Consider the following 22,825-nt stretch of genomic DNA (forward strand, 5'->3'; position numbering starts at 1 on the left):
GAAGGGAAGAGAACGGCACACCTGGTCTATCCCATTCCTTATTAATAATTTCTGTAAACCTTTTAGGTATTGGAAAAACATCAGTACACACCGGCACTGCAAAGCATTTATCCAGTCTACAAAATTTCTCTGGCACTGCAATGGTATCACAGTCATTCAGAGCAGCTAAAACCTCCCTAAGTAACACGCGGAGGTGTTCAAGCTTAAATTTAAATGTAGAAATATTAGAATCAGGTATCTTTCCTGAGTCATTAACATCACCCACTGACTGAAGCTCTCCTTCCTCAGCTTCTGCATATTGTGAGGCAGTATCAGACATGGTTCTTAAAGCGTCAGTATGCTCTGCATTTTGTCTCACCCCAGAGCTATCTCGCTAACCTCTAGGTTCAGGTAGTCTGGCTAATACTGCTGACAGTGTATTATAAATGACTGCCGCCATGTCTTGTAAAGTAAACGCTATGGGCGCCCTAGATGTACTTGGCGCCATTTGAGCGTGAGTCCCTTGGGCGGGAGTCAAAGGGTCTGACACGTGGGGAGAGTTAGTCGGCATAACTTTCCCCTCGTCAGATTCCTCTGGTAATAATTTTTTTAAAAACAGAATATGATCTTTATTGCATAAAATGAAATCAGTACATTTGGTACACATTCTAAGAGGGGGTTCCACCATGGCTTTTAAACATAATGAACAAGGAGTTTCTTCTATGTCAGACATGTTTATACAGACTAGCAATGAGACTAGCAAGCTTGGAAAACACTTTAAATCAAGTTAACAAGTAAATATAAAAAACGGTACTGTGCCTTTAAGAGAAACAAATTTTGCCAGAATTTGAAAAACAGTGAAAAAATGCAGTAAATCAAATGAAATTTTTACAGTGTATGTAATAGGCTAGCAGAGCATTGCATCCACTTGCAAATGAATGATTAACCCTTTAGTTCAAAAAACGGAACAAAAAAAAGAAATAGACTTTTTTTTTTTTACAGTCACAACCAACTGCCACAGCAAGCTGTGGTCCTACCTTCCCCAATAAACGACTTTGGAAAGCCTTTGAGCCCTTTAGAGATGTCCTATAGCATACAGGGGACTCCTGATGGAAGCTGGATGTCACAGTTTGTAATTTTAACTGCACCAACTGTAACTTTTATACTATAACAGTGGAAAGCCTCAGTAAACCTGTTTCTAGTCAAAATTTAAGCCAGCCATGTGGAAAAAACTAGGCCCCAATAAAGTTTTATCACCAAAGCATATATAAAAACGATTAAACATGCCAGCAAATGTTTTATATTGCAATATCATAAGGGTATTACCCCTGGGAGTAAGCATGATACCAGTCGTTATTAAATCACTGTATTCAGGCTTAACTTACATTAATCCGGTATCAGCAGCATTTTCTAGTGTTTTCCATCTCTAGAAAAAATTATAACTGCACATACCTGATAGCAGTATAAACTGCACGCCATTCTCTCGCTGAAGTTACCTCATCTGTGTAATCCCCTCAGACATATGTGAGAATAGCAATGGATCTTAGTTACAACCTGCTAAGATCAGAGAAACCTCAGGCAGATTCTTCTTCTATTTACTGCCTGAGATAAAATAGCACAACTCCGGTACTATTTAAAAATAACAAACTTTTGATTGAAGAAAATTAACTAACTATATTTAACCACTCTCTCCTACAACATCCTAGCTTGTTGAGAATTGCAAGAGAATTACTGGCTATGACAGTTAGGGGAGGAGCTATATTACAGCTCTGCTGTGGGTGTCCTCTTGCAACTTCCTGTTGGGAATGAGAATATCCCACAAGTAATGGATGATCCGTGGACTGGATACACCTTACAAGAGAAAAGAAAAATAACATTAGGTAAAACATTAAATTTCCACAATGTAACAGTTTCAGTAGAGAAAAACATAATTTATGCTTACCTGATAAATTCCTTTCTTCTGTAGTGTGATCAGTCCACGGGTCATCATTACTTCTGGGATATTAACTGCTCCCCTACAGGAAGTGCAAGAGGATTCACCCAGCAGAGCTGCATATAGCTCCTCCCCTCTACGTCACTCCCAGTCATTCGACCAAGGACCAACGAGAAAGGAAAAGCCAAGGGTGAAGTGGTGACTGGAGTATAAATTAAAAAATATTTACCTGCCTTAAAAACAGGGCGGGCCGTGGACTGATCACACTACAGAAGAAAGGAATTTATCAGGTAAGCATAAATTATGTTTTCTTCTGTTAAGTGTGATCAGTCCACGGGTCATCATTACTTCTGGGATACCAATACCAAAGCAAAAGTACACGGATGACGGGAGGGATAGGCAGACTCTTTATACAGAAGGAACCACTGCCTGAAGAACCTTTCTCCCAAAAATAGCCTCCGATGAAGCAAAGGTGTCAAATTTGTAAAATTTGGAAAAAGTATGAAGCGAAGACCAAGTTGCAGCCTTGCAAATCTGTTCAACAGAGGCCTCATTCTTGAAGGCCCAAGTGGAAGCCACAGCTCTAGTAGAATGAGCTGTAATTCTTTCAGGGGGCTGCTGTCCAGCAGTCTCATAAGCTAAACGAATTATGCTACGAAGCCAAAAAGAAAGAGAGGTAGCGGAAGCTTTTTGACCTCTCCTCTGCCCAGAGTAAATGACAAACAGAGAAGACGTTTGTCAGAATTCCTTAGTTGCCTGCAAGTAAAATTTTAGAGCCCGGACTACATCCAGGTTGTGCAGTAGACGTTCCTTCTTTGAAGAAGGATTTGGGCATAAAGAAGGAACAACAATCTCTTGATTGATATTCCTGTTAGTAACTACCTTAGGTAAGAACCCAGGTTTAGTACGCAGGACTACCTTATCCGAATGAAAAATCAAATAAGGAGAATCACAATGTAAGGCTGATAATTCAGAGACTCTTCGAGCCGAGGAAATAGCCATTAAAAATAGAACTTTCCAAGATAACAACTTTATATCAATGGAATGAAGGGGTTCAAACGGAACGCCCTGTAAAACATTAAGAACAAGGTTTAAACTCCATGGTGGAGCAACAGTTTTAAACACAGGCTTAATCCTGGCCAAAGCCTGACAAAAAGCCTGGACGTCAGGAACTTCTGACAGACGTTTGTGTAACAGAATGGACAGAGCTGAGATCTGTCCCTTTAATGAACTAGCAGATAAACCCTTTTCTAAACCTTCTTGTAGAAAGACAATATCCTAGGAATCCTAACCTTACTCCAAGAGTAACCTTTGGATTCACACCAATGTAGGTATTTACGCCATATCTTATGGTAAATCTTTCTGGTAACAGGTTTCCTAGTCTGTATTAAGGTACTAATAACTGACTCAGAAAACCCACGTCTTGATAAAATTAAGCGTTCAATTTCCAAGCAGTCAGCTTCAGAGAAGTTAGATTTTGATGTTTGAAGGGACCCTGTATCAGAAGGTCCTGTTTCAGAGGTAGAGACCAAGGCGGACAGGATGACATGTCCACCAGGTCTGCATACCAAGTCCTGCGTGGCCACGCAGGTGCTATTAGAATCACTGATGCTCTCTCTTGTTTGATTCTGGCTATCAATCGAGGAAGCAACGGGAAGGGTGGAAACACGTAAGCCATCCTGAAGTCCCAAGGTGCTGTCAGAGCATCTATCAGGACTGCTCCTGGATCCCTGGATCTGGACCCGTAACGAGGAAGCTTGGCGTTCTGTCGAGCCGCCATGAGATCTATCTCTGGTTTGCCCCAACGTCGAAGTATTTGGGCAAAGACCTCCGGATGAAGTTCCCACTCCCCCGGATGAAAAGTCTGACGACTTAAGAAATCCGCCTCCCAGTTCTCCACTCCCGGGATGTGGATTGCTGACAGGTGGCAAGAGTGAGACTCTGCCCAGCGAATTATCTTTGGTACTTCCATCATAGCTAGGGAGCTTCTTGTCCCTCCCTGATGGTTGATGTAAGCTACAGTCGTGATGTTGTCCGACTGAAACCTGATGAACCCCCGAGTTGTCAACTGGGGCCAAGCCAGGAGGGCATTGAGAACTGCTCTCAATTCCAGAATGTTTATTGGCAGACTCTCCTCCTGACTCCATAGTCCCTGAGCCTTCAGGGAATTCCAGACGGCACCCCAACCTAGAAGGCTGGCGTCTGTTGTTACAATTGTCCAGTCTGGTCTGCTGAATGGCATCCCCCTGGACAGGTGTGGCCGAGAAAGCCACCATAGAAGAGAATTTCTGGTCTCTTGATCCAGATTCAGAGAAGGGGATAAGTCTGAGTAATCCCCATTCCACTGACCTAGCATGCACAGTTGCAGTGGTCTGAGGTGTAAGCGTGCAAAGGGTACTATGTCCATTGCCGCTACCATTAAGCCGATTACCTCCATACATTGAGCCACTGACGGGTGTTGAATGGAATGAAGAGTGCGGCAAGCACTTTGAAGTCTTGATAGCCTGTCCTCTGTCAGGTAAATCTTCATTTCTACAGAATCTATAAGAGTCCCCAGGAAGGGAACTCTTGTGAGTGGAACGAGTGAACTTCTCTTTTCGTTCACCTTCCATCCATGTTGTTACGGTACCAACTGTGTACCAAGGGTTAATACCAGAGAACAATGTCCTGCATAGGGAATCAGCAATACACAACCCCGCCAGTTTCAGGTTTAAAACAGAATGTCTACTTTATTTGAAGGCAGCACACAGATTTATACACCCTGGCTTCAGGTTACAAAGGGCATTGGTTTAACAGTAAAGCAGACATATGAACAATGCATCAAACCTCTAACAATTGTCTATTGACAGGTAAAACAGATTAACATATTAAGTTAATTAACTAGGGAAGAACATTTACTCAGACAATCTGATGTTGGGCAGTCTAGTTAACATAATCACACAAGGACACAATCAGTTTACCCAGACAGACTCCTGAGACACAATCAGATCTTAAACATACATAGAATACATCTTATTACTGAATATAGGAACAGTTCTTATTAACTATTAAGTCCTTTATGCCCCCTTGGTTTATAGAGTCACAATTGCTCCCACAAGGGGCACTCACACCCTGTACCCATCCTGTATTTATGGATACAGGGTGACATAGACATAAGACAGAGTTATGAAAGTACATGGGGTGTCCAGCATATAACATTCCATATTTCCATGCAGTCTCTGGGTATCCTTAAGCCCATGTACCTCCAGCCCAAAGAATGTTCCATAACAGGCCCTCCAATGTACAATGGCGAGATTGGTTTTGTCACACATGTGACCTTAGAAATGCCAGTACTAACTCTGTATGAGATTTGGCAGTTTGAAAGCTTGAAGCTTGTATCAGAATGTCATCTAGGTATGGAGCTACCGAGATTCCCCGCGGTCTTAGTACCGCCAGAAGAGCACCCAGAACCTTTGTGAAGATTCTTGGCGCTGTAGCCAATCCGAATGGAAGAGCCACAAACTGGTAATGCCTGTCTAGGAAGGCAAACCTTAGGTACCGGTAATGATCTTTGTGAATCGGTATGTGCAGGTAAGCATCTTTTAAATCTACAGTGGTCATGTACTGACCCTCTTGGATCATAGGTAAAATTGTCCGAATAGTCTCCATCTTGAACGCTGGAACTCTTAGGAATTTGTTTAGGATCTTTAAGTCCAGGATTGGTCTGAAAGTTCCCTCTTTTTTGGGAACCACAAACAGATTTGAGTAAAACCCCTGTCCCTGTTCCGATCGTGGAACTGGATGGATTACTCCCATTAACAAGAGCTCTTGTACGCAGCGTAGAAAAGCCTCTTTCTTTGTCTGGATTGTTGACAATCTTGACAGATGAAATCTCTCTCTTGGAGGAGAGTATTTGAAGTCCAGAAGGTATCCCTGAGATATTATCTCTAGCGCCCAGGGATCCTGAACATCTCTTGCCCAAGCCTGGGCGAAGAGAGAAAGTCTGCCCCCCACTAGATCCGATCCCGGATCGGGGGCCCTCAATTCATGCTGTTTTGGGGGCAGCAGCAGGTTTCCTAGTCTGCTTGCCCTTGTTCCAGGACTGGTTAGGTTTCCAGCCTTGTCTGTAGCGAGCAACAGCTCCTTCCTGTTTTGGTGCAGAGGAAGTTGATGCTGCTCCTGCTTTGAAATTACGAAAGGAACGAAAACTAGACTGTCTAGTCTTGGCTTTGGCTTTGTCCTGAGGCAGGGCATGGCCTTTACCTCCTGTAATGTCAGCGATAATCTCTTTCAACCCGGGCCCGAATAAGGTCTGCCCTTTGAAAGGTATATTAAGCAATTTAGACTTAGAAGTAACATCAGCTGACCAGGATTTTAGCCACAGTGCCCTGCGTGCCTGAATGGCGAATCCTGAATTCTTCGCCGTAAGTTTAGTAAGATGTACTACGGCCTCCGAAATGAATGAATTAGCTAGTTTAAGGACTCTAAGCCTGTCCGTAATGTCGTCCAGAGTAGCTGAACCAATGTTCTCTTCCAGAGACTCAATCCAGAATGCCGCTGCAGCCGTGATCGGCGCAATGCATGCAAGGGGTTGCAATATAAAACCTTGTTGAACAAACATTTTCTTAAGGTAACCCTCTAACTTTTTATCCATTGGATCTGAAAAAGCACAGCTATCCTCCACCGGGATAGTGGTACGCTTAGCTAAAGTAGAAACTGCTCCCTCCACCTTAGGGACCGTTTGCCATAAGTCCCTTGTGGTGGCGTCTATTGGAAACATTTTTCTAAATATCGGAGGGGGTGAGAACGGCACACCGGGTCTATCCCACTCCTTAGTAACAATTTCAGTAAGTCTCTTAGGTATAGGAAAAACCTCAGTACTCGTCGGTACCGCAAAATATTTATCCAACCTACACATTTTCTCTGGTATTGCAACTGTGTTACAATCATTCAGAGCCGCTAACACCTCCCCTAGTAATACACGGAGGTTTTCCAGTTTAAATTTAAAATTTGAAATATCTGAATCCAGTCTGTTTGGATCAGAACCGTCACCCACAGAATGAAGTTCTCCGTCCTCATGTTCTGCCACCTGTGACGCAGTGTCTGACATGGCCCTAATATTATCAGCGCACTCTGTTCTCACCCCAGAGTGATCACGCTTACCTTTTAGTTCTGGTAATTTAGCCAAAACTTCAGTCATAACAGTAGCCATATCCTGTAATGTGATTTGTAATGGCCGCCCAGCTGTACTCGGCGCTACAATATCACGCACCTCCCTCTGAGCGGGAGATGTAGGTACTGACACGTGAGGCGAGTTAGTCGGCATAACTCTCCCCTCGTTGTTTGGTGAAATTTGTTCAATTTGTACAGATTGATTTTTATTTAAAGTAGCATCAATACAGTTACTACATAAATTTCTATTGGGCTCCACTTTGGCATTGCAACAAATGACACAGGTATCATCTTCTGAATCAGACATGTTTAACACACTAGCAAATAAACTTGCAACTTGGAAATACAATTCAAATAGAATAATATTAAAACGTACTGTGCCTTTAAGAAGCACAGAAGATCTATGACAGTTAAAAATTAATAAATTGAAACAGTTATAGCCTCAATCCTTGTAAACAACACAACCTTAGCAAAGGTTTAATCCCATTAGCAAAGATAACAATTTCTGAAAGCAGGAAACAAATTACAGAATAAAAGTTTTTATTTCAGTCAAACTATAATTCTCACAGCTCTGCTGAGAGAAATTACCTCCCTCAAAATAAGTTTTGAAGACCCCTGAGCTCTGTAGAGATGAACCAGATCATGCAGGGAATACAATGAGTTGCTGACTGAAATATTAGATGCATAGTAAAACCGCCCCTCCCCCACACACACAGCAGTGAGGGAGAACAGAAACTGACAGAAAAAACAGATTTAAGCAACTGCCAAGTGGAAAAATGGTGCCCAAACATTTATTCACTCAGTACCTCAGCAAATGAAAACGATTTTACATTCCAGCAAAATCGTTAAACATAATTTCTAGTTATTAAACAGCTTTATGTACTTCTTACAGTGTAATTCTAGTGAAGTACCATTCTCCCAGAATACTGAAGTGTAAAGTATACATACATGACATTATATCGGTATGGCAGGATTTTCTCATCAATTCCATTGTCAGAAAATAAAAACTGCTACATACCTCTATGCAGATTCATCTGCCCGCTGTCCCCTGATCTGAAGTTTACCTCACTCCTCAGATGGCCAAGAACAGCAATATGATCTTAACTACTCCGGCTAAAATCATAGCAAAACTCTGGTAGATTCTTCCTCAAACTCTGCCAGAGAGGTAATAACACACTCCGGTGCTATTTTAAAATAACAAACTTTTGATTGAAGATATAAAACTAAGTATAATCACCATAGTCCTCTCACACGACCTATCTAGTTGCTGGGTGCAAGAGAATGACTGGGAGTGACGTAGAGGGGAGGAGCTATATGCAGCTCTGCTGGGTGAATCCTCTTGCACTTCCTGTAGGGGAGCAGTTAATATCCCAGAAGTAATGATGACCCGTGGACTGATCACACTTAACAGAAGAAAACAAAAGCAGGCATAATAGCTTTCAAAATTCATGAAAACAGCGAGCAATAGAGGGAGAGGGGAAAAATAACTAAAATTTGGCACCAAGACTGACGCATTACGCAAAAAGAAGTTATAATTTTTGGTGCAAAACTAACACCAGGAAATGACACAACTTGCGTCATAACAAACGCGATTTTGCGCCAAAACAACTAGCGTCAACAAAGATGCAGGAAATTACAAAATTTGCGCCATCAAAGGTGCAACTTTGCGCCAAAAAAATTTGTGCCAAAAATGATGCAATAAAAAACAGCATCTTGCACCCTCGCGAGCCTAGATTTGCCCGCGAAAAAATAAAAGTCAAATTGAAAAAGACTGAACCCCAGGTAAGAAAAAAGTTTAAATAAACTTCCCCAACATGATTCCTAAACTAAAACTGTTTAGACTGCAAAGGGAAATATACATAGACCTGACTCATGGCAAATATAAGTACAATACATATATTTAAAACTTTATATTAAAACATAAAGCGCCAAACCATAGCTGAGAGTATCTTAAATAATGATACATACTTACCGAAAGACACCCATCCACATATAGCAGATAGCCAAACCAGGACTGAAACAGTTATCAGCAGAGGTAATGGTATAAGAGTATATCGTCGATCTGAAAAGGGAGGTAGGGGATGAATCCCTACGACCGATAACAGAGAACGCTTGAAAAGATTCCCCGCGAGGGAAACCATAAAATCAATAGGCGATATTCTCTCTTCACATTCCTCTGACAAACACTGTACTCTGAGAGGAATTGGGCTTCAGAATGCTTAGAAGCGCTTATCATAGAAGAAATCATAAAAATCAAGCACAAACTTACTTCACCACCTCCATAGGAGGCAAAGTTTGTAAAACTGAATTGTGGGTGTGGTGAGGGGTGTATTTATAGGCATTTTGAGGTTTGGGAATCTTTGCCCCTCCTGGTAGGATTGTATATCCCATACGTCACTAGCTCATGGGCTCTTGCCAATTACATGAAAGAAAGTATATTTAATTTACAGTGTTGATTATCCAAAATTAGGGAATTGTAAATAAAGGGATTATCTATCTTTTATACAATAACATTTTTGGTGTTTACTATCCCTTTACTGGGAGAAAAATGTATAGTACAATGTTCCATAAAATCCATGAAACTAATGAAATAATGAATTATAACAAAAGTTTTATTTTATATTACCATAGTGTTCTTTAGGGACCAGCAACAAGCTAAACCTCCCTTGTCTTGTTCTTTAAAATTAAATTCGCCGTAACCGACAGCCAAAAGGTCCTGAAAATAAAAACAACAGTAAATGAATTAAAGAACGACTTGTAATTACAGAACAGAAACATATTATTATTATATATTATTATCATTTATTTGTATAGCGCCGCCAAATTAAACATATGACAAATATGCAGTTCCATGGGACCCAGCAGAACTTGACAAGGGGTAGCACTTCAGTGACTGACCCAGACCACTCCTATCCTCTGTTTCTGTGGGGAAGTCGCAGGCCCACCAGCAATATAAACTCATCATGCACAAAGACACAGAACCAGTCAGGGTCACATTCATGGTGGGACATATGCAACTCTTCCCACTTATTGCACATAAACATCGGTTACATGCAGGTAGGCAGGCTTAGTAAGGCCGGCAACCAGGCTAGTAGGTTGATATGCTAATCAGGGGGGCGTCATTTCATTCTCGGACCCAGGCAACCGGCCCTGTGTAGTTCTGTGGTCATTTCCGTATGGGTAAAATCTCCATGGAACACTCACTGAGTTTTTTTTATTCCACGAGGTGCTGCTGACATTGTGTCCTTTAGTCTGCTCACATACAAATGACCACAGTCTGTCTAAACTGGGTGTTGAACTATCACTGGCTTCATTGTGAATATCAGGATCTAAAGGGAAAACATGGAAAGGACCATTAATGCAGTAGAATTGCATAATAAACAAGTGCATAACAAAAAGACATTACAATTAGCACATTTGTTTTCCTTTTTGCCGGCCCCTGTATCATGTGACAGCCATCAGCCAATCACAGACTAGTATACATATACACTGTGAACTTATGCACATGCTCAGTGGAATCTGGTGCCTCAGAAAGTGTGCACATAAAAACTGAAAAATGTGATAATAGAAGTAATTTGGAAAGTTTCTTAAAACTACTGTACATGTTCTATCTGAATCAAGAATGTTTAATTTTGTCTTTAGTGTCCTTTAAAGGGACTTAAATTCTCTTACAACATTTTATTATCACACTGTTGCATATCACTGTGAGGTCGATCACAATCCTTTAGAAAGTCTATGTAGAGCTTTGTATGTAAATCATTTCATACGATGTAGAGTTTTGTATGTAAATCATTTCATACGATGTAGAGCTTTGTATGTAAATCATTTCATACGATGTAGAGTTTTGTATGTAAATCATTTCATACGATGTAGAGCTTTGCATGTAAATCATTTCATACGATGTAGAGCTTTGTATGTAAATCATTTAATGCGATGTAGAGCTTTGTATGTAAATCATTTCATACGATGTAGAGCTTTGTATGTAAATCATTTCATACGATGTAGAGCTTTGTATGTAAATCATTTCATACGATGTAGAGCTTTGTATGTAAATCATTTCATACGATGTAGAGCTTTGTATGTAAATCATTTCATACGATGTAGAGCTTTGTATGTAAATCATTTCATACGATGTAGAGCTTTGCATGTAAATCATTTCATACGATGTAGAGCTTTGCATGTAAATCATTTCATACGATGTAGAGTTTTGTATGTAAATCATTTCATACGATGTAGAGCTTTGTATGTAAATCATTTCATACGATGTAGAGTTTTGTATGTAAATCATTTCATACGATGTAGAGTTTTGTATGTAAATCATTTCATACGATGTAGAGCTTTGTATGTAAATCATTTCATACGATGTAGAGCTTTGTATGTAAATCATTTCATACGATGTAGAGCTTTGTATGTAAATCATTTCATACGATGTAGAGCTTTGCATGTAAATCATTTCATACGATGTAGAGCTTTGCATGTAAATCATTTCATACGATGTAGAGCTTTGTATGTAAATCATTTCATACGATGTAGAGCTTTGCATGTAAATCATTTCATACGATGTAGAGTTTTGTATGTAAATCATTGCATACGTTGTAGAGCTTTGTATGTAAATCATTTCATACGATGTAGAGCTTTGCATGTAAATCATTTCATACGATGTAGAGCTTTGTATGTAAATCATTTCATACGATGTAGAGTTTTGTATGTAAATCATTTCATACGTTGTAGAGCTTTGTATGTAAATCATTTCATACGATGTAGAGTTTTGTATGTAAATCATTTCATACGTTGTAGAGCTTTGTATGTAAATCATTCCATACGATGTAGAGTTTTGTATGTAAATCATTTCATACGATGTAGAGCTTTGTATGTAAATCATTTCATACGATGTAGAGCTTTGTATGTAAATCATTTCATACGATGTAGAGTTTTGTATGTAAATCATTTCATACGATGTAGAGCTTTGTATGTAAATCATTTCATACGATGTAGAGTTTTGTATGTAAATCATTTCATACGATGTAGAGCTTTGTATGTAAATCATTTCATACGATGTAGAGCTTTGTATGTAAATCATTTCATACGATGTAGAGTTTTGTATGTAAATCATTTCATACGTTGTAGAGCTTTGTATGTAAATCATTTCATACGATGTAGAGCTTTGTATGTAAATCATTTCATACGATGTAGAGTTTTGTATGTAAATCATTTCATACGATGTAGAGTTTTGTATGTAAATCATTTCATACGTTGTAGAGCTTTGTATGTAAATCATTTCATACGATGTAGAGCTTTGTATGTAAATCATTTCATACGATGTAGAGCTTTGCATGTAAATCATTTCATACGATGTAGAGTTTTGTATGTAAATCATTTCATACGTTGTAGAGCTTTGTATGTAAATCATTTCATACGATGTAGAGTTTTGTATGTAAATCATTTCATACGATGTAGAGTTTTGTATGTAAATCATTTCATACGATGTAGAGCTTTGTATGTAAATCATTTCATGCGATGTAGAGTTTTGTATGTAAATCATTTCATACGATGTAGAGCTTTGTATGTAAATCATTTCATACGATGAAGAGCTTTGTATGTAAATCATTTCATACGATGTAGAGCTTTGTATGTAAATCATTTAATGCGATGTAGAGTTTTGTATGTAAATCATTTCATACGTTGTAGAGCTTTGTATGTAAATCATTTCATACGATGTAGAGCTTTGTATGTAAATCATTTCATACGATGTAGAGCTTTGTATGTAAATCATTTCATACGTTGTAGAGCTTTGTATGTAAATCATTTCATACGATGTAGAGCTTTGTATGTAAATCATTTCATACGTTGTAGAGCTTTGTATGTAAATCCTTTCATACGATGTAGAGCTTTGTATGTAAATCATTTCATACGTTGTAGAGCTTTGTATGTAAATCATTTCATACGATGTAGAGCTTTGTATGTAAATCATTTCATACGTTGTAGAGCTTTGTATGTAAATCCTTTCATACGATGTAGAGCTTTGTATGTAAATCATTTCATACGTTGTAGAGCTTTGTATGTAAATCATTTCATACGATGTAGAGCTTTGTATGTAAATCATTTCATACGTTGTAGAGCTTTGTATGTAAATCCTTTCATACGATGTAGAGCTTTGTATGTAAATCATTTCATACGTTGTAGAGCTTTGTATGTAAATCATTTCATACGATGTAGAGCTTTGTATGTAAATCATTTCATACGATGTAGAGCTTTCTATGTAAATCATTTCATACGTTTTTCTAAAGGATTGTGATCGATCCCACTGTGTTTAACCTCTGCAAAGGTGTTACAATTAAAGGGATCAAAATTAAACTTGTATGGTTCAGATAGGTTGTGGAATTTTAAGACAGTTTATAATTTATTTCTATGAAATAAACTTTATTCTCTTGGTAACCTTTGTTGAAAAGCATACCTAGGTAGGCTCTGGGACCTAGCTGAGCCAGTGACAAAAGGCATATATGCATAGCCATCAATCACGAGCTAGCTCCCAGCAGTACATTGCTTCCCCTGAACCTACCTAGGTATGCTTTTCAACAAATGATACCAAGAGAATTAAGAACATTTGATAATAGAAGCAATTTGAAAAGTATCTTAAAATCCCACGCCCTATCGGAATATATTCATGCCTCTCCAATTCAGCACTTGGCTTTAATGCCATAAATCCCTTAAATGTTTCTAACATTTCAATACTTAATTAGTGATTCAATTCACATCATATAATTTGGACCTTTAAAGGGACATTAAACACTAAATGCATGCTAGATAGAATGATGCATTCAAAGAAAAGATTAGTCCATGACTAACATGTAGATGTATTTTTTAAAGTTTCATTAGTTGTTTAAAAAGTGACAAAATAAGTGTAAAGTTATAGGCCTCTAGTTATCAACGTGTCTACTTTACCTGCCTTCGCCGGTCCAATACGCCCGCCTAAGCTCGCCTACCATCGCCGCGCGGACCTTAAAAATTTCGCCTAAGTTATCAAAAAATCTGTCAAAAAGCCGCGCACCAAGTACAGGGCGATGAGCAGCGGACTGTGAGAGTTATCACTCATCCGATCTCGCTGCTCTTCGGCTTTTTGACAGCTTTATTGACAAGCTGTCACTAAGCACCCACACTAACTATACTGTTCTACCCCCTATACCGGCGCCCCCGGAGCCCCCCGCAACTAAATAAAGTTATTAACCCCTAAACCGCTGCTCCTAGACCCCGCCGCAACTCTTATAAATGTATTAACCCATAAACCGCCGCTCCCGGACCCCGCCGCCACCTACATTATACCTAGTAACCCCTATCCTGCCCCCCCTATACCGCCGCCACCTATAATAAAGTTATTAACCCCTATCCTGCGGATCCCGGACCTCACCGCAACTAAATAAATAGTTTAACCCCTAAACCGCCGCTCCCGGACCCCGCCGCAACCTATCTTATACTTATTAACCCCTAATCTGCCCCCCTACACCGCCGCCACTGTAATAAATTTATTAACCCCTAAACCTAAGTCTAACACTAACCCTAACACCCTCCTAACTTAAATATTAATTAAATAAATCTAAATAATATTTCTCTTATTAACTAAATTAATCCTATTTAAAACTAAATACTTACCTATAAAATAAACCCTAATATAGCTACAATATAAATAATAATTATATTGTAGCTATCTTAGGATTTATTTTTATTTTACAGGCAACTTTCAATTTATTTTAACTAGGTACAATAGCTATTAAATAGTTATTAACTATTTACTAGCTACCTAGTTAAAATAAAGAGAAATTAACCTGTAAAATAAAAACTAGCCTAAGTTACAATTACACCTAACACTACACTATACTTTAATAAATCATTCCTATTTAAAACTAAATACTTAGCTGTAAAATAAACCCTAAGATAGCTACAATGTAATTAATAATTACATTGTTGCTATTGTAGGATTTATATTTATTTTACAGGTAAATTTGTATTTATTTTAGCTAGTTAGAATAGTTATTAAATAGTTATTAACTATTTAATAACTACCTAGCTAAAAGAAATACAAAATTACCTGTAAAATAAATCCTAACCTAAGTTACAATTAAACCTAACACTACACTATCATTAAATTAATTAAATAAATTACCTACAAATAACTACAATTAAATACAATTAAATAAACTAACTAAAGTACAAAAAATAAAAAAGCTAAGTTACAAAAAATAAAAAACATAATTTATGCTTACCTGATAAATTTATTTCTCTTGTAGTGTATCCAGTCCACGGATCATCCATTACTTATGGGATATTAACTCCTCCCCAACAGGAAGTGCAAGAGGATTCACCCAGCAGAGCTGCTATATAGCTCCTCCCCTAACTGCCATTACCAGTCATTCGACCGAAAACATGCAGAGAAAGGAAAACCATAGGGTACAGTGGTGACTGTAGTTTAATGGAAAAATTACCTGCCTTAAAGTGACAGGGCGGGCCGTGGACTGGATACACTACAAGAGAAATAAATTTATCAGGTAAGCATAAATTATGTTTTCTCTTGTTAAGTGTATCCAGTCCACGGATCATCCATTACTTATGGGATACCAATACCAAAGCTAAAGTACACGGATGACGGGAGGGACAGGCAGGCTCTTTATACGGAAGGAACCACTGCCTGAAGAACCTTTCTCCCAAAAACAGCCTCCGAAGAAGCAAAAGTGTCAAATTTGTAAAATTTGGAAAAAGTATGAAGAGAAGACCAAGTTGCAGCCTTGCAAATCTGTTCAACAGAAGCCTCATTCTTAAAGGCCCAAGTGGAAGCCACAGCTCTAGTAGAATGTGCTGTAATTCTTTCAGGAGGCTGCTGTCCAGCAGTCTCATAGGCTAACCGTATTATGCTACGAAGCCAAAAGGAGAGAGAGGTAGCCGAAGCTTTTTGACCTCTCCTCTGACCAGAATAAACGACAAACAGAGAAGACGTTTGTCGAAAATCCTTAGTTGCCTGTAGATAAAATTTCAGGGCACGGACTACATCTAGATTGTGTAGCAGACGTTCCTTTTTCGAAGAAGGATTAGGACACAAAGATGTAACCACAATCTCTTGATTGATATTCCTGTTAGTGACCACCTTAGGTAGGAACCCAGGTTTAGTACGCAGAACTACCTTGTCTGAATGAAAAATCAGATAAGGAGAATCACAATGTAAGGCAGATAACTCAGAGACTCTTCGAGCCGAGGAAATCGCCATTAAAAACAGAACTTTCCAAGATAACAACTTGATATCAATGGAATGAAGGGGTTCAAATGGAACCCCCTGTAAAACATTAAGAACTAAGTTCAAACTCCATGGTGGAGCAACAGTTTTAAACACAGGCTTGATCCTAGCTAAAGCCTGACAAAAAGCTTGAACGTCCGGAACTTCTCACAGACGTTTGTGTAAAAGAATGGACAGAGCTGAAATCTGTCCCTTTAAGGAACTAGCGGATAAACCCTTTTCTAAACCTTCTTGTAGAAAAGACAATATCCTCGGAATCCTAACCTTACTCCATGAGTAACTCTTGGATTCGCACCAATATAAGTATTTGCGCCATATCTTATGGTAAATCTTTCTGGTAACAGGCTTCCTAGCCTGTATTAAGGTATCAATAACTGACTCAGAAAAACCACGTTTTGATAAAATCAAGCGTTCAATTTCCAAGCAGTCAGCTTCAGAGAAATTATATTTTGATGTTTGAAGGGACCCTGGATCAGAAGGTCCTGTTTCAGAGGTAGCGACCAAGGTGGACAGGATGACATGTCCACTAGATCTGCATACCAAGTCCTGCGTGGCCATGCAGGCGTTATTAGAATCACTGATGCTCTCTCCTGTTTGATTCTGGCAATCAATCGAGGAAGCATCGGGAAGGGTGGAAACACATAAGCCATCCCGAAGGTCCAAGGTGCTGTCAAAGCATCTATCAGAACCGCTCCCGGATCCCTGGATCTGGACCCGTAACGAGGAAGCTTGGCGTTCTGTCGAGACGCCATGAGATCTATCTCTGGTTTGCCCCAACGTCGAAGTATTTGGGCAAAGACCTCCGGATGAAGTTCCCACTCCCCCGGATGAAAAGTCTGACGACTTAAGAAATCCGCCTCCCAGTTCTCCACTCCCGGGATGTGGATTGCTGACAGGTGGCAAGAATGAGACTCTGCCCAGCGAATTATCTTTGATACTTCCATCATTGCTAGGGAGCTTCTTGTCCCTCCCTGATGGTTGATGTAAGCTACAGTCGTGATGTTGTCCGACTGAAACCTGATGAACCCCCGAGTTGTTAACTGGGGCCAAGCCAGAAGGGCATTGAGAACTGCTCTCAATTCCAGAATGTTTATTGGTAGGAGACTCTCCTCCTGATTCCATTGTCCCTGAGCCTTCAGAGAATTCCAGACAGCGCCCCAACCTAGTAGGCTGGCGTCTGTTGTTACAATTGTCCAGTCCGGCCTGCTGAATGGCATCCCCCTGGACAGATGTGGCCGAGAAAGCCACCATAGAAGAGAATTTCTGGTCTCTTGATCCAGATTCAGAGTAGGGGACAAGTCTGAGTAATCCCCATTCCACTGACTTAGCATGCACAATTGCAGCGGTCTGAGATGTAGACGTGCAAAGGGTACTATGTCCATTGCTGCTACCATTAAGCCGATCACCTCCATGCATTGAGCTACTGACGGGTGTTGAATGGAATGAAGGACACGGCATGCATTTTGAAGCTTTGTTAACCTGTCTTCTGTCAGGTAAATCTTCATTTCTACAGAATCTATAAGAGTCCCCAAGAAGGGAACTCTTGTGAGTGGAAAGAGAGAACTCTTCTTTTCGTTCACCTTCCATCCATGCGACCTTAGAAATGCCAGTACTAACTCTGTATGAGACTTGGCAGTTTGAAAGCTTGAAGCTTGTATCAGAATGTCGTCTAGGTACGGAGCTACCGCAATTCCTCGCGGTCTTAGTACCGCCAGAAGAGCACACAGAACCTTTGTGAAGATTCTCGGAGCCGTAGCCAATCCGAATGGAAGAGCTACAAACTGGTAATGCCTGTCTAGAAAGGCAAACCTTAGATACCGGTAATGATCTTTGTGAATCGGTATGTGAAGGTAAGCATCCTTTAAATCCACTGTGGTCATGTACTGACCCTTTTGGATCATGGGTAAAATTGTCCGAATAGTTTCCATTTTGAACGATGGAACTCTTAGGAATTTGTTTAGGATCTTTAAATCCAAGATTGGCCTGAAAGTTCCCTCTTTTTTGGGAACCACAAACAGATTTGAGTAAAACCCTTGTCCTTGTTCCGACCGCGGAACCGGATGGATCACTCCCATTAGTAAAAGATCTTGTACGCAGCGTAGAAACACCTCTTTCTTTATTTGGTTTGTTGACAACCTTGACAGATGAAATCTCCCTCTTGGGGGAGAGAATTTGAAGTCTAGAAGGTATCCCTGAGATATGATCTCTAACGCCCAGGGATCCTGGACATCTCTTGCCCAAGCCTGGGCGAAGAGAGAAAGTCTGCCCCCCACTAGATCCGTTCCCGGATCGGGGGCCCTCGATTCATGCTGTCTTAGGGGCAGCAGCAGGTTTCCTGGCCTGCTTGCCCTTGTTCCAGGACTGGTTAGGTCTCCAGCCTTGTCTGTAGCGAGCAACAGCTCCTTCCTGTTTTGGTGCAGAGGAAGTTGATGCTGCTCCTGCTTTGAAATTACGAAAGGAACGAAAATTAGACTGTCTAGCCTTAGGTTTGGCTCTGTCTTGAGGCAGGGCATGGCCTTTACCTCCTGTAATGTCAGCGATAATTTCTTTCAACCCGGGCCCGAATAAGGTCTGCCCTTTGAAAGGTATATTAAGCAATTTAGATTTAGAAGTAACGTCAGCTGACCAGGATTTTAGCCACAGTGCTCTGCGTGCCTGAATGGCGAATCCGGAATTCTTAGCCGTAAGTTTAGTTAAATGTACTACGGCATCTGAAATAAATGAGTTAGCTAACTTAAGGGCTTTAAGCTTGTGTGTAATCTCATCTAATGGAGCTGATTCAAGTGTCTCTTCCAGAGACTCAAACCAAAATGCTGCTGCAGCCGTGACAGGCGCAATGCATGCAAGAGGTTGCAATATAAAACCTTGTTGAACAAACATTTTCTTAAGGTAACCCTCTAACTTTTTATCCATTGGATCTGAAAAGGCACAGCTATCCTCCACCGGGATAGTGGTACGCTTAGCTAAAGTAGAAACTGCTCCCTCCACCTTAGGGACCGTTTGCCATAAGTCCCGTGTGGTGGCGTCTATTGGAAACATCTTTCTAAATATCGGAGGGGGTGAGAACGGCACACCGGGTCTATCCCACTCCTTAGTAACAATTTCAGTAAGTCTCTTAGGTATAGGAAAAACGTCAGTACTCGCCGGTACCGCAAAATATTTATCCAACCTACACATTTTCTCTGGTATTGCAACTGTGTTACAATCATTCAGAGCCGCTAACACCTCCCCTAGTAATACACGGAGGTTTTCCAGCTTAAATTTAAAATTTGAAATATCTGAATCCAGTTTGTTTGGATCAGAACCGTCACCCGCAGAATGAAGCTCTCCGTCCTCATGTTCTGCAAATTGTGACGCAGTGTCTGACATGGCCCTAATATTATCAGCGCACTCTGTTCTCACCCCAGAGTTATCACGCTTACCTCTTAGTTCTGGTAATTTAGCCAAAACTTCAGTCATAACAGTAGCCATATCCTGTAATGTGATTTGTAATGGCCGCCCAGATGTACTCGGCGCTACAATATCACGCACCTCCCGAGCGGGAGATGCAGGTACTGACACGTGAGGCGAGTTAGTCGGCATAACTCTCCCCTCGTTGTTTGGTGAAATATGTTCAATTTGTACAGATTGACTTTTATTTAAAGTAGCATCAATACAGTTAGTACATAAATTTCTATTGGGCTCCACTTTGGCTTTAGCACATATAGCACAGATATCTTCCTCTGAATCAGACATGTTTAACACACTAGCAAATAAACTAGGAAATTGGAAATACTTTTCAAGTAATTTACTATAATATGAAAACATACTGTGCCTATAAGAAGCACAGAAAAAGTTATGACAGTTGAAAATTAATAAACTGAAAAGTTATAGCATCAAATCTTTGTAAAAAACACAATTTTAGCAAAGGATTGCTCCCATTAGCAAAGGATAACTAACCCTGATAGCAGAAAAAAAAAAAAAAAAAAAAATACAGAAATAAACGGGTTTTTTTTTTTTATCACAGTCAACTACAATCTCACAGCTCTGCTGTGAGTGATTACCTCCCTCAAAACAAGTTTTGAAGACCCCTGAGTTCTGTAGAGATGAACCGGATCATGCAGGGAAGACAATAAACTTCTGACTGAATTTTTTGATGTGTAGCAAAAGCACCAAAAAAGGTCCCTCCCCCTCACACATAACAGTGAGAGAGATCAGTAAACTGTCATAAATTAAATAAAACGACTGCCAAGTGGAAAAAAATAGTGCCCAAAACATTTTTTCTTTCATGTAATTAACAAGAGTCCATGAGCTAGTGACGTATGGGATATACATTCCTACCAGGAGGGGCAAAGTTTCCCAAACCTTAAAATGCCTATAAATACACCCCTCACCACACCCACAAATCAGTTTTACAAACTTTGCCTCCAAGGGAGGTGGTGAAGTAAGTTTGTGCTAGATTCTACGTTGATATGCGCTCCGCAGCAAGTTGGAGCCCGGTTTTCCTCTCAGCGTGCAGTGAATGTCAGAGGGATGTGAAGAGAGTATTGCCTATTGAATGCAGTGATCTCCTTCTACGGGGTCTATTTCATAAGGTTCTCTGTTATCGGTCGTAGAGATTCATCTCTTACCTCCCTTTTCAGATCGACGATATACTCTTATATTTACCATTACCTCTACTGATTCTCGTTTCAGTACTGGTTTGGCTTTCTACAAACATGTAGATGAGTGTCCTGGGGTAAGTAAGTCTTATTTCTGTGACACTCTAAGCTATGGTTGGGCACTTTATTTATAAAGTTCTAAATATATGTATTCAAACATTTATTTGCCTTGACTCAGAATGTTCAACTTTCCTTATTTTCAGACAGTCAGTTTCATATTTGGGATTATGCATTGAATTATCATATTTTTCTTACCTCAAAAATTTGACTTTTTTCCCTGTGGGCTGTTAGGCTCGCGGGGGCTGAAAATGCTTCATTTTATTGCGTCATTCTTGGCGCGGACTTTTTTGGCGCAAAAATTCTTTTCCGTTTCCGGCGTCATACGTGTCGCCGGAAGTTGCGTCATTTTTTGACGTTATTTTGCGCCAAAAATGTCGGCGTTCCGGATGTGGCGTCATTTTTGGCGCCAAAAGCATTTAGGCGCCAAATAATGTGGGCGTCTTATTTGGCGCTAAAAAATATGGGCGTCGCTTTTGTCTCCACATTATTTCAGTCTCATTTTTCATTTGCTTCTGGTTGCTAGAAGCTTGATATTTGGCATTCTTTCCCATTCCTGAAACTGTCTTATAAGGAATTTGATCTATTTTGCTTTATATGTTGTTTTTTCTCTTACATATTGCAAGATGTCTCACGTTGCATCTGAGCCAGAAGATACTACAGGAAAATCACTGCCTGCTGGATCTACCAAAGCTAAGTGTATCTGCTGTAAACTTTTGGTAGCTATTCCTCCAGCTGTTGTTTGTAATAATTGTCATGACAAACTTGTTAAAGCAGATAATATTTCCTTTAGTAATGTACCGTTGCCTGTTGCAGTTCCCTCAACATCTAAGGTGCAGAATGTTCCTGATAACATAAGAGATTTTGTTTCTGAATCCATAAAGAAGGCTTTGTCTGTTATTTCTCCTTCTAGTAAACGTAAAAAGTCTTTTAAATCTTCTCTCTCTACAGATGAATTTTTAAATGAACACCATCATTCTGATTCTTTGGACTCTTCTGGTTCAGAGGATTCTATCTCAGAGATTGATGCTGATAAATCTTCATATTTATTTAAGATGGAATTTATTCGCTCTTTACTTAAAGAAGTACTAATTGCTTTAGAAATAGAGGATTCTAGTCCTCTTGATACTAATTCTATACGTTTGGATAAGGTTTTTAAAGCTCCTGCGGTTATTCCAGAAGTTTTTCCTGTTCCTAATGCTATTTCTGCAGTAATTTCCAAAGAATGGGATAAATTGGGTAATTCATTTACTCCTTCTAAACGTTTTAAGCAATTATATCCTGTTCCGCCTGACAGGTTAGAATTTTGGGACAAAATCCCTGAAGTTGATGGGGCTATTTCTACCCTTGCTAAACGTACTACCATTCCTACGTCAGATGGTACCTCGTTTAAGGATCCTTTAGATAGAAAAATTGAATCTTTTCTAAGAAAAGCTTATCTGTGTTCAGGTAATCTTCTTAGACCTGCTATATCATTGGCTGATGTTGCTGCAGCTTCAACTTTTTGGTTGGAAACTCTAGCGCAACAAGTAACAAATCGTGATTCTCATGATATTATTATTCTTCTCCAGCATGCTAATAATTTTATCTGTGATGCCATTTTTGATATTATTAGAGTTGATGTTAGGTTTATGTCTCTGGCTATCTTAGCCAGAAGAGCTTTATGGCTTAAGACTTGGAATGCTGATATGGCTTCTAAATCAACTCTACTTTCCATTTCTTTCCAGGGAAACAAATTATTTGGTTCTCAGTTGGATTCTATTATTTCAACTGTTACTGGTGGGA

General features: G+C 39.7%; 1 protein-coding gene across 1 annotated transcript in view; it reads right to left on the reverse strand.

The window, feature by feature from the left end:
- The window catches only part of DNAI4 (dynein axonemal intermediate chain 4), a 603,028-nt gene that overhangs the window by 362,928 nt on the left and 217,275 nt on the right, over positions 1–22,825 (reverse strand). Inside the window, exons 8-9 of the mRNA XM_053693220.1 lie at positions 10,268–10,392; positions 9,690–9,779 (exon numbers count right to left, since the gene is read on the reverse strand). Of these exons, the coding sequence (XP_053549195.1) occupies positions 9,690–9,779; positions 10,268–10,392 (215 nt within the window). The remainder of the gene's footprint in view (positions 1–9,689; positions 9,780–10,267; positions 10,393–22,825) is intronic.

Source organism: Bombina bombina, chromosome 10, assembly GCF_027579735.1.
Source record: "Bombina bombina isolate aBomBom1 chromosome 10, aBomBom1.pri, whole genome shotgun sequence".
NCBI classification, from domain to species: domain Eukaryota; kingdom Metazoa; phylum Chordata; class Amphibia; order Anura; family Bombinatoridae; genus Bombina; species Bombina bombina.